The sequence below is a fragment of the Nyctereutes procyonoides genome, unplaced genomic scaffold, assembly GCF_905146905.1.
Source record: "Nyctereutes procyonoides isolate TBG_1078 unplaced genomic scaffold, NYPRO_anot_genome, whole genome shotgun sequence".
NCBI lineage: Eukaryota > Metazoa > Chordata > Mammalia > Carnivora > Canidae > Nyctereutes > Nyctereutes procyonoides.
The window spans coordinates 21165577-21178988 of NW_026575142.1; the positions used below are offsets into that span (position 1 = coordinate 21165577).

General features: G+C 43.2%; 1 protein-coding gene across 8 annotated transcripts in view; it reads left to right on the top strand.

The window, feature by feature from the left end:
* The first annotated feature begins 10562 nt into the window (after positions 1-10562).
* COBLL1 (cordon-bleu WH2 repeat protein like 1) overlaps positions 10563-13412 on the top strand; it is a 157883-nt gene continuing 155033 nt past the window's right edge. For 3 of the 8 annotated variants that reach the window (XM_055307729.1, XM_055307733.1, XM_055307734.1), the window contains exons 1-2: positions 10703-10882; positions 11345-11435. In XM_055307729.1, the coding sequence (XP_055163704.1) occupies positions 10873-10882; positions 11345-11435 (101 nt within the window). In that variant the 5' untranslated portion in view covers positions 10703-10872. Of the gene's footprint in view, positions 10654-10702; positions 10883-11344; positions 11436-13412 lie in introns of those variants that run through there. The other 5 variants (XM_055307730.1, XM_055307731.1, XM_055307735.1 and 2 more) reach the window with 3 other exon arrangements.

Here is a 13412-nt window from a genome sequence, read left to right on the forward strand (position 1 = left end):
TCTGTGTTTCTATTTACTAAAATCTGACAGTTTTCCAATAAATGTAATGATGGCTCTTTCTCAGATTTAACATTGTATTATTCCTATCTGTGACAGATTTTTTAAGAGTACAATTGTTTTTTATTCATTATTCAAATCTTGCAACATAGAATATCATACCAATTTATCACTGTCTTATTTTTTTTTAATTTTATTCATTTATTCATGAGAGAGACAGAGACTTTGGCAGAGGGAGAAGCAGGCTCCCGGTGGGAAGCCTGATGCGGGATTTGATTCTCGGACCCTGGGATCACCCCTTGAGCCAAAGGCAGATGCTCAACCGCTGAGCCACCCAGGCATCCCTATCACTTTCTTACTGATAAAAAAACTAAAATATGTGAAATTATTTTCCAAACTTTCCTTCAGATAAAGTGCTTATGAATTCCCACTAACAAAACTATAATTGTAAAATGACTAGCTTCATTGAACTGCCTTAACTTTGAAATTTAAAGACATGCTAATGGTGAAATAATAGGTAATTGTTTTTTTCCTGTTAGAATTCTACAGCTATTGTCATTTGAAGCACAGAACTAATAAATGAAAGGATTGTATTCCAAAACTACTATTAGCATGTTCTACTAACTTACTTTTTAAAAAGATTTTATTTATCCATTCATGAGAAAGAGAGAGAGAGAGAGAGAGAGAGAGAGAAGCTGGCTCCACGCAGGGAGCCCGACATGGGACTCGATCCTGGGTCTCCAGGATCAGGACCTGGGCCGAAGGCGGCGCTAAACCACTGAGCCACCCGGGCTGCCCCTAACTTACTTTTTAAATTCTTCAACTTCCTTTAACATTTATATATATATATATGTAAAAGTGAGATATTTCAGAAAGAATTAGAAGGAAGTTCTTGGGTGTTGAAATAGTCTTAGCAATAGCTCAGCTTGTTCTATAGCATTGACAGATTGCAAAATTTATAACATGCACAAGAATCATGCCTGGAGCTATGAGGCAATACTTAATCCAAATCAAAATATATAAAAAGTAGCCTCACGTTTGCCTGGTGTAAAACAATGTTTTAGTAACATTCCAAATAAAAGGTCATGGATTATCATAAGTAGTTTCCATGCAGTCAGGGAATTCAGAGGTTAAAACTGATACGGTTGTATATCATTCCTTTTACACCCTCACAAAGACCATTTTAATTCCACTTTCATGTTTTTATTCCAAAGATAACTATACACTTAGTACATTCTCAGATCTCTGTATGAGAATATTTGTCCTAGGTGACCAAAGTTATTCACCTTATTCATTACAACAAAAAAACTGCAAAGATCTAGAAAATATATACCAACTGAAATTTATACAGTTCTCATAAATATAAAATCATATAAAAACACACCAAAGAAAATCACCTCACACAAATAATCTTCTACCTAAGTATCTTGTGATGTCTGATAAATGCCATGTACCCAGAAGGAAATATTTTCCTCAATGGTAATCTGCATAGCTCCTTCTAGTACTTTTTTCAAGTATCTTTTTTTTTTTTTAAGATTTTATTTATTTATTCATAAGAGACACAGAGAGAGGCTGAGTAGCCTCCCTGGGGGGGGGGGGGGTCAGGACCTGGGACCGGATCCCAGAACCCCCAGTGTCACACCCTGAGCTGTGAGATATCTGCTCAAACACTAAGCCACCCAGGTGCCCCTTCCAGTACCTTTTTAATTCAGACTTAGACTTGTATGGTCTGAATGATGCTTGAGTACCCTTGATTGCTAGACATTCTATTCAGTCTGTGAACAAAACAGGTATTATTTTTTCCATTTACATATAAAAAGACTCAAAGTTGACACCCTCACATATACACAATTAGTTTAAAGTTCCACCCTTTTCTGCTTTTCTATCACATTTTTCCATTTCTACCACAGTCACCAGGGCAAAATAATTAAAATAGCCACTAATTAATGACCAAAAAATCAAAAACACTATGCCTGATATGTGCTAGATATAGTAATTTCTATTACTTTATTTTTTATTTATTATTATTTTTTAAAAATTTGCTTTCATTGAAATTCGACTTGCCAACATATATTATAACACCCAGTGCTCATCCAACCAAGTGTCTATTACTTTAGCTGGACTTTTGGTGGTGTGCTTTTTCCATCATACCATCCATATTCCAAATATTTTGTGAGTTATTTTCCTTGACTGGCTGCCTTTTATATTCTCAGGTAGTTGGTTTTTCCTTATAAGCAGCGGGGTGGTGGTGGGGGTATGTAGTGTAATTAAGTTAGGTCAAGGATAGCTCATGCCAGAATGCATCTGAATTTCTAATCATCTTTAAATTTTTGTGTTTCTTTCTGACCTTCATATTTCTTGGATGAGAATTGAAACATCCACAATCTCAAAGTCTCCCCAAACTAAAGTAGGTCTTTTGGGACAAGGCAAGGAAGGCTTAGGTAGCCAGTACCTTTGGCCTAGGATTCAGAGATGGGAAAGGATATTCAGCATGATATTTATATAGTAACATTTGTTTTCTGTGCACTAATCTTTTATCCTTGCAGCAAGGTAACTATAATGTTACTAAAAATAATAAAACAAAAATAGCTTTTGTTCCTGGTTTTGCCACTTCACTAGCATTGAGTCCTCAGGCAAGTCATTTGCTTCAATTCCTGGAACTGTAAAATACAGACATGAGTGTTTATCTGTGCAAACTCTTAAAGGGCTCAAACTAGACTCAGTGAATGAAAGCACTTTGCAAGGTGTTATAACATGAAGTTTTGTTAGTAATAGTCTGTATAAATAAATTCAATAGTTTTTTATTTTTTATTTATTTTTAAAGATTTTTTATTTATTTATTTATTTATTTATTTATTATTTATTTATTTATGAGAGAGAGAGAGAGAGAGAGAGAGAGAGAGAGAGAGAGAGAGGCAGAGACAGGGTGCCCAATGTGGGACTCGATCCCTGACCACACCCTCAGCCAAAGGCAGATGTTTAACCTGTGAGCCACCCAAGTGTCCCAATTCAATAGTTTGTAATGCAATGAGCTTGATTACTCAATGCAGATGGAGAGAAAAAGAACTCAGACTCATTACAGAGATAAGGTAATTGACGATTCAATAGTTGAATGACTTGACCAAGGTCATCACAGGTACAAGAAGCTAGAAGTCCTCAGATTGAAGCAGGAAGACTTCTGTTCTACAGACCAGCCTTAACCAAAACGCAGGTGGTTCCCATTCTTTAAAAAAAAGTTTCCATCACCCTTACTGGATGTTTATTTTGCCTTCACTGGATGCTTATTCTTTCTCAGAAACAGTAAGCCTCCTAATGTTACCCAGATAGTGAGTGACCAAGCCAGGGATGTGAACCCAAATCTGTCTGGCTCCAGAGCCTGAGCTCTTAACTGCTGTGGTACTTAGTTAACCACACACATGCTCAGCCTCCCAAGAGAAAAGGCAGAGGAGTTGCATGAGGAGCCCTGGCAAAATGAAATATGCTGAGACTTGTTAGGTCTTATGTCTGTAAAGCCAGAGTCAGTGGCTGCCTCAAAGTTTTACACTTTGAGATATATGAAAACTGACAAGCAGTTAAGGGCTTCCCAAGCTCCTTAAGGAAGAAAAGTAGCTCCCATCTATAGTAACAATTCAACAGGCAATATTTAAATGCTAAATACAAAGATTTAATTATATCAAATAGATATAATTTGAATTTACTTTTTGGTCTTTAGCCTGTTTTTTGGTTTTGTTTTTAAGAAAAGAAAACATCCATGTAAGAACGGTGTTTAAAATGTAAATCACAAGGTTACTTTTAACAGAGCTGATACTTTAAGGACATAAAAGGGCTCATCATTTTGCAATGAGTAAGGCAATTATTGCCAACGAATAACAGAATTATAGAATCCAGAATTAGAAATTAATTTTGATGAAAGGACATCATAGAGGGAATAAGAAAAGAGATTTTTAGACAACTTGTTGATATATCAGAATCTGCAGCTTGGAATTTGGATGGGCACGGAAAACTCTGCCCTCCTGCATGGCTATAGTACGAAATACTTTACATGTCTGCATGCCCATGCATGTTTCCAGAGGCCTCACCTCTATCCTGGAATGTGTGCATGTTAATAAGAGCCTTCACTTAGAAATGTATATGATAATATAGAAATATAGTACCATTTATATAAGAGGTATAGCATACAAAACTCAGGTATTTCTTCTTTTGATAATTAGGTTTACAATAATGTGTAATTTATCTATTGGAACAGAGATAAGGGATCCTACAATGATTATTGACCAATTTTTTCTAGATGTTCACTTCATTGAATCCCACAAAAATATTATTGATGGGGGATCCCTGGGTGGCGCAGCGGTTTGGCGCCTGCCTTTGGCCCAGGGCGCGATCCTGGAGACCCGGGATCGAATCCCACATCAGGCTCCCGGTGCATGGAGCCTGCTTCTCCCTCTGCCTATGTCTCTGCCTCTCTCTCTCTCTGTGTGACTATCATAAATAAATAAAAATTAAAAAAAATATATTATTGATGAACCCAGTTGTCTGATAGCCCCTCCAGGGCAGAGGCAGTATCTTTGCCATCTTTGTTTCTCTAACCCAATGCTAGGTTTTACAAATATTCAATAAATACTCCCTTTATACAGAATTTAATTCATACATATATAATCTACTTGGAAATTCTTTTTTAAAAAAGATTTTTATTTATTTATTCATGAGAGACACAGAGAAAGGGGCAGAGACATAGGCAGAGGAAGAAGCAGGCTCCTTGCTGGGAGCCTGTTGTGGGACTCGATCCCAGGACTCCGGGATCACGACCTGAGCCAAAGGCAGATGCTCAACCACTGAGCCATCCAGGTATCCTTCTACTTGGAAATTCTATGCTAAGAAAATATACAGTGATTTTCTAGTTTTTAAAATATAAAATATAAGTTAAAAACTCATTTGACAAGAAATCATTTCAGTACTTTTAGTCTCTAGTATAAATGACCCCCCAAAAGATAAATGGTATAATGTGATAATTCCAAACAAAAGGCCATGAAAAGCTCAATTTACATTGTTATTCTATAAATAGTACTGCTATTATTTTCTTCAAACTCTGATATAAGCAAAAGCTAAACTTGATAGAGAAAAAATGGATTTACTGATATTTTAGAAATGTTATAGCCAAATATGACTTCTTTCTTCTGTTTAACAGTATAAATAAAACTATGAAAAATGTAAGATCTTCCACATTCAAATACCCTCTAAAATCATATGTGTGATCTACAATACTTAAGGAGGAAGTAATGTATTAAACACTGGGTGGTTGACTCAGGTCAGCATCTGGCTTTGGCTCAGGTCATGATCTTGGGGTTGTGGGATTAAGTTCCACACTGGGCACCCTTCCCAGTGGGGAGTCTGCTTCTCCCTCTGCCCATCACCCTTTTCCTGTTCTCTCGCCCATTCTCAAATAAATAAATAAATAAAATCTTTAATATATATAGTCATTATATTACCATTTCATTTGAGTGTTATTTCTTTTTTTTTTGAGTGTTATTTATTTCACATAGCATACATTTATGAGTATTCTTTACACATAAAAATGGCTATGATTACCATGGTTATTAAAAACTACATAAACAATACAAACTTTAGTTATCGTATTTGCTTTTAATTTTTTGTTTTGTTTTAAGTAAGCTCTCTATACCCAATGTGGGGCTTCAACTCATGACTCTGAGGTCAAGAGTTGCATGGTCCATTGACTGAGCCAGCCAGGTACCCCTGTTTTGCTTTTTAAACAAAATGTTTTTTTAATTTTAATTTTTATTTTTTTGTTGTTTATTAAGAGAAAGTATTCCATAACCCAGTGTTCGTGTTTCATAGCTCAGGAACACAGGACAGTAAGTGACAAGCTTTAATAAAATGCAACCCAAAGAAATTCTTTATATTCCAAATTCATTTTGCACTCTGAAAGATACCAGCCTTCTTCATTTACTCAAAATCTTTCATGGAATCATAATTTCTGTAGAAATCTGCATATTCCTTCTTTCTTGGTTGGGCCACAGCAAACTTATAGAAAACTGCAACCCCCAGGGATACCGCAAAGGTATGACGTTTGAAATCGCAGATGCTTGGCCAGAAGGCCTCGCGTCTGAGGTTTCATCAAAGTACTTGAAGTCATGGTAGTTATTCTCCTTAACACCTACCTCAAACCCAACGTCCTTCCTAACAGAAATGGATGGCCCCTGTTTTGCTTTTATTTTATTTTTTATTTTTTTAAGATTTTATTTATTCATGAGAGAGAGAGAGAGAGAGAGAGAGAGAGAGAGAGAGAGAGAGGCAGACCGCTGAGCCACCCAGATTGCCCTGTTTTACTTTTAAATAAACGTAACAAACAATTGCTCTGGAAGTAATTTCAATGGACAAAACTACTAAGTTTTATTATAATTACATATATTAGATATTAGATAAACATGCAATCATTTAAAGAACTTTATCATTTAAAAAAAAAGATTTTATTTATTTATTCATGAGAGACACAGATGGACAGGCAGAAACACAGGCAGAGGGAGAAGCAGGCTCCTTGCAGGGAACTTGATTCAGAACTTGATCCCAGGACCTTGGGATCATGACTGGAGCTGAAGGCAGACACTCAACCACTGAGCCACCCAGGTGTCCCAAAACTTTATCATTTTTTACATATTCCTGCAAAGATTTCTGTCTTAAATGCAAAGAGAGAAAAGTTTTCCCTCAAATAAAAAGATCAAGAAAATTTTTTCATAAAATAGTTCTATCTGTATTAAAGAAACTACAATATTTCAACAAAAATATATCTATTAAATTATTTTTACCTATGAAACAATTACCAGGCAGTTTGAAAGTAGAAGGTAATAAAATAAGATGATAGGGATCCCTGGGTGGCTCAGTGGTTTGGCGCCAGCCTTTGGCCCAGGGCGTGATCCTGGAGACCCTGGGATCGAGTCCCACATCGGGCTCCCTGCATGGAGCCTGCTTCTCCCTCTGCCTGTGTCTCTGCCTCTCTCTCTCTCTCTCATGAATAAATAAATAAAATCTTAAAAAATAAAATAAAATAAGATGATAAATAAGAGAGGAAGGAAAAGAAGATATGCCAACCACAAAGACCGAGACAGCAGTGACGAAATAGAAACCTGTCTTAAATTCCTGGAAAGAAAAAAGCATTTGGGTACTTTAGGATAAAGCTCTCTCATGGAATGTTTATATGGAAGACACTGACTTCAACAAGATTTTTTATGTTGGTTTTTTTTTTTTTAATGATTTTATTTGGGACTCCTGGGTGGCTCAGCGGTTGAGCATCTGCCTTTGGCTCAGGGCATGATCCCAGTTGGGGGTTCGAGTCCCACATCGGGCTCTCTGTGAGAAGTCTGCTTCTCCCTCTATGTCTCTGCTTCTCTGTGTCTCTCATGAATAAATAAATAAAAATCTTTTAAAAAATAAAAAAGATTTTATTTATTTGAGAGACAGTGCACAGAGGGAGAGTGAGAGAGTAGACTCCCTACTGATTGGAGAGCACAACATCATGCAAGGCTCCATACCAGAACCCTGAGGTCATGACCCGAACCAAAGGCAGATGCTTAACCAACTGGGCCACCCACGCACTCCAACACCTTTTATGTTTTAAGTTATGTAGGAATACTGTAAATTATAAGAACACTATAAGAAGATAAAATGATAACAAACTATTATGTATGTATGATTTCTTTTTTGTTTTAAATAAATCTATTCAGTGGCACTTATACTTGTTTAAAAACATACTTAAATAGGGACGCCTGGATGGCTTAGCGGTTGAGCATCTATCTGCCTTTGGCTCAGGGTGTGAGCCTGTCCCAGGATCAAGTCCCACATTGGGCTCACTGCATGGAGCCTGCTTCTCCCTCTGTCTCTGCCTCCCCCTCTCTGTGACTCTCATGAATAAATAAAAATCTTAAAAAAATTAAATATCAAAAAATTTTTCATTGTCCCAAATAGTTTACAAAATATTCAAATTCCAATTCTATTTTTTAAAAAAGATTTTATTTATTTATTCATGAGAGGCACAGAGAGAGAGGCAGAGACACAGCAGAGGGAGAAGCAGGCCCCATGCAGGAAGCCCGACATGGGATTCGATCCCAGAACTCCGGGATCACACCCTGGGTGGAAGGCAGATGCTCAAGGGCTGAGCCACCCAGGTCTCCCCAATTCTATTTTTCTAACAATTTTTGCATTGCTCTTTTTATAGTGTCTGCTTTTTATATAGGCACATATATGCTTTATTAAGTATGTTAAGTCTTTTTCCCTCTTAATAGTCTCCAAGCAAATATCTGAAACCTAAATTATTCAAAGAGATATATAGCTAAATGGATCTTCTTTCTACCTGGTGATTTTGAAACTAACCCCATCAGGTAGCTAACCACATGGAGAATAAGTCTCTCTCAGAAGGGACAAACTCACTATCTGTTTCATTTAAAATGGTCTACCAGTTCTTTTGAATAGGCCTTTTGAAAAATCCTATCCTCATTTAAGGTCCCACTGGCCTCTTTAAATTCCCCCGGGGGGAATGGAGTCTTAAATGATTTCTTCACTCCTTTATTCATTCCACAGATATTTGCAAAGAGCCTGTGGTGTTCCGGACAATCCTTTCAGGACACATTAAGACAAGCACCCTTAAGTTCACAACCCCCCACACCAGTTACCGTGTAACTGAAAACTGAAAATATCATGGGGCCTGGCCCCACGTAACAGAATTTACTGGGGCTAAGAAAGGGAAGGGCTAATTCTACCCATGTAGTCAGGAAGGTCTTTCAGAAGAGAAAATACCTAAGTACATGCATTAAAAATGGTTGGATGGAATGAAGGAGGGGAGATTTCCAAACACAGAGAAATGAACCCAAATCTTGGAAACCTGGGTAATTTTGCAATAATGTAGCATAACCAGAGGGGAGGATTGGGAGGAGGTAGTTACAGCAACTGTGATTCCTGTTTTGGTAATGAACTCTGTACCTAGCAGACTCTAGGGGGGTGTAGGTTAGGAACATATGAGAGGCACATCAGATCTAGCCTATTGATGATTCGGAGAGTTGTCAAACACAATCATATCTAAAGAAGGCTAAGTCATGCTTGGAAATCCAGGATACTTCCGTCCTGTGCCCTTCCATCTTAATATTCACTTCCATGGCTGCAACAGCAAGGAAAGAGGGCATAGAGTCAAGCGCTGGCCCTTGAGTGATTCCACCAGGAAATGAAATGTTTCATGTCTGCTCACATTTACTAAAACAAATAACATTCTATGCCTAATTTCAGCGGGGTGGAGAATGTAATCCTCCCCTACGCCTAAAACTAGGAGGACAGGAAAAATTGGTGATCATTGAAAACGCCTTCAGCAGTTAGGCAATGTTATGAAAATGCTTTATGTTTCAGGTTAGACTAATGGAGTCAATATTTATCAGCATGTCATAAATTAAGATTGAGACTAATTAAAGTATACTGTTGATTTTGTGACTGAAAGTCAACAGACTTTAGGGTCACTGTTACTCAACGCTTGCGTTGTTGTCTGTGCAAGCAAGCAACTGTAAGTCCTTTAGAGGCATGATTAAGTCATGAAATTGTTTTACCTTAGTTTAGAGAATGAAAGCCAGAAGATACATTTAATTGAATTAATATTTAAATTAGGTAAAATGTTAAAATGCAACTTTTTCTGATAGTGTTTCACTACCTAAATAAACCACTCCCCCCCCCCCCCGCTTTTCATATGGAAAGATACACTGAAAGGAATGTCTTATGCACAGAAAGGAATACATAGTAATGACTGCCCATAATAGAGAAATAGCATATTGCTGGGTATTTAGTATGCTAATTTCAGCAATCTTTTTGATCAGCTACAATGCTGAAATATGAAGGAGCATTCACTCAAACCTTGGTTTTACATGGCAGTTTAATTTTTGCCAGCTGTCAAAGGTTAGCCTATCAGTAGGGTGAAGCGGCTAACACAGATTCGTTTGCTCGATGCTGATTTTGCAGCAGAGGCCTCCTTTATGACGCTCTTTCACCTGGTCTGTGCAATAGTTTGTGTTGTTGTTGTTGTTGTTTTGAAACATCTTTATTCTTAAACTGTAGTTTAATTTCTTAATCTCACGTTATTTTTCCGAAAGCAAGCTTCCGGAGCCATCAAAAATGACTTGCACTTTACAATGGACACTTACAACAGGCAGGACACGCAAATGTACCTGTTCGTCAGGTGCGGAGAAGCAGCGAGGGAGCGTGCGCGTGAGGACGGAAACGCACAGACGAGCCCGCGGCCCTGGGCCCTTTATTCCTGTACCGTTTCCAAGAGGCGCAGAAAAACCTAACGTTTGTTCTTAGTTAAGAGGTGGTCTTCAGCGTCCTCCAGCCCTGTCACAGCCGTTGCCTGTTTAAAAAGAAGGCCGAGAACCGTGCGTCTGAGGGCAGGGCAAGCTTAGACCTGCCACCGATTAGAAAAATCACAGTGTCGCAGGTGCGCTTTTAACCGAATAGCAAGCTTAGAGGTCAAGTTGGGGAAGGGAAGGAAGGGAAGGGGGGGGGGAAAAAAAAAAAAAAAAGGCAGCAGGCAAGCCCGGCGTCCCGGCGGCGGAAGGTCGAGCCGGGGCGGCGCTCTCGGCGGCTGCGGGGCCCGCGGGCCTCCCGGGGCAGGTACCTCCCTCCGCCCCACCTGTCGCGCGCGGCCCGGAGCTGGGGTGCCGCCCCCGCCGCCCCGAGCCGGGGGAGGGGGGGAGGGGGAGTCCTCTCGGCCCCCGCCCCCCGCGGTCCCCGCTCGCCGCCCCTCGCGCTCCGAGGCCGCCCAGCCGCGCCGGCACTTCTGGAGGGCTGCCCGGCGGAGGTGGCGGCGAGCCCGGGAGCTCGGGCCGCGGCATGGGGCAGGGTGAGCGCGGGAGGGCGGGCGGCGGGGAGGGCCGGGGAGGGGGGGAGGGAGGGCCGCCGCCTCGCCTCCGCCCGGGCCCCGCTCCGGAGGCCTCCCCGCGGCGGGAAGGCGGGAGGCGGGTCGGCGCCGGGAGCTCCGGGGCCTGCGGTGGGCGCGGACGGCCGGGAGCCCGCGAGCGCCGCTCCCCGCCCTCCCCCCCGGCTCCGGGGCGGCCCCTCGGGTCTCGGCCCCACGGGGCGGGGGCTGCAGCGCCGCCTTCCGCCGCCGGGACCTGGGGCGGCCGCCGCGACCTGGGGCGGGGGCGCCCGCGGGCTCGGAGCCTCGGGCCGCAGGTGGCAGCGCGGCGGGGGCCGGGGCTCGGGGCTCTGGGCTCGGGGCTCTCGGCTCTCGCCCGCCGCGGGCCCCGCTCAGGCCTCGGGCAGCCGCGCGTCCCGCCCTGAGCAGCGGCCTCTCCGCCCGCAGGAGCCACGCGCCGCCTGGGAGCCGCAGCCCGCGCAGCGCCCCGCGGGGCCATGGAGCGCTCGGCCCGGAGCGAGCAGGACGCCGCCGCGGGGTAAGCTGCCCGGGGGGACGGGTACCTGCCTGACCCACCACCTGGGGGGGGGGCGCGGGTACCTGCCTGACCCACCACGGGGGGGAGCGTGTACCTGCCTGACCCACCACCTGGGGGGAGCGTGTACCTGGCCGACCCACCACGGGGGGAGCGTGTACCTGCTCGACTCACCACCTGGGGGAGCGTGTACCTGGCCGACTCACCACCTGGGGGGAGCGTGTACCTGGCCGACCCACCACGGGGGGAGCGTGTACCTGGCCGACTCACCACCTGGGGGGAGCGTGTACCTACCCGACTCACCACCTGGGGGGAGCGTGTACCTGGCCGACCCACCACGGGGGGGGGGGGAGCGTGTACCTGCCTGACTCACCACCTGGGGGGAGCGTGTACCTGCCTGACCCACCACGGGGGGGGGAGCGTGTACCTGCCCGACTCACCACCTGGGGGGAGCGTGTACCTGCCGGACCCCCGGGCGAGGAGGGGGCCGCCGGGGGCTCCTGGCTGCTCGCAGTTGCCGAAGGGCAGCGGAATGCCCGGGGTCGGGCGGGGAGGCCTCAGCGCCCACTGACAAAGAGCCCCTTGTTTGAGCCCCGGAGGAGCGGCGGCCCGCACCTGGACGGGGCGCTCGCGGAGGGGGCCGGGCAGGTGAGCGGGGCCGGTGCCCCCCGGCGGACAGCGACGCTCGGGGCCCGCGAGCCCGGGGAGGGGGGGGGGTCACACGGCGGGTTAATGCTGAACGAGGCACGGCCTCCTGCCAGGTCTGCTGACAGTCCCCGCGCAGAGCGTCTGGGTAAACAGGAATGGGAACAGGTAGTCCTACCTGAGAATGACCCTCGTGTTGCTGAACAGGCTCACGGTGGGCGCTCGCGGAGCCCTCTGATGCGGGCGGACTTTCCCTCCGCCTGCCCCCCCCCGCACCCCGTTTCCTTTCTGAGAGTTCATCTGAAGGCAGCAGTGCCCTACAGAGAACACAAACATTCCAGAAAGAAAGTTTAAGGAAAAATCGACTTTGTAACGAATGAATGAGCGTTGTGCCCTTTTCCTGTTTTTTTTTTTTTTTTTTTTTTTTTTTTTTTTTTTTTTTTTTTTTTTTTTTTTTTTTTTTTTAGCGCAGAGAAGTCATTTTTCCCTGGAACATGACAGGCGTTTCCTTAGAGGCAAGTCACAGCGTGTTTGTTCATCAGAGACCCTGCGAACGTTGGCAGTTGTCTAGAGGAAACATGGAAAAGTCTCAAAGCCCCATGACTAATATAAAAGATATTTAGTATAATGCTTACGTAGAGGAAACATGTAGCGTATGAATTAATTCTTTCATTTGTTTGAATTATCTTCGGCCCTCTGCAAATAGCCCCGTTACTGCTGACTTCCGTTCCTATTATTTTCCCAGTGTTTTCCTTGTTAAGTATTATACATTCTTCCATTTATTCTCGCATCAGCATGTGAGCAAAGAAATCTATTGGTAGAAAGATCTTAATCATCATCGGAGCATGGGCCTCTAAGTGGAACTGCAGAGATTTGCAAATTGAAGCTGAGGCAACTTTCAGGAATACTGAAATGTAGTTGGGTGCCACAAAATAAGACAGGATTAAACCCCGGGGATTTGAAAATGGATTAGGTTAAGGGACGATTAAAAAAATGTATGCATATACGTGAAATAGACTTACCGGTGTTCAGAGATCAGTGCTTTTGAGTAAAATAGGTGAGTGAGATCAGTTGGCTTTGGGATGAAGGAGTGGAAAAGAGCTGTCTCAGAAGCCTGACTACAATTAAGATACTTCAGATTTCACCTTTGAGAATGTAAGAGTTAAACTGATACATTCTTGAAAATAGCGTACAAAACTGCTTTATCTAATTCAACTACGAAGAAAATACTTTTAAGGAATTTGACACTCCTCTCTCCAAATTTAAGGACGGACATCAGCAAAAATGCTTCAACGTCTAATCTAGAGCAACACCCCCACCATACCATTTCACCTT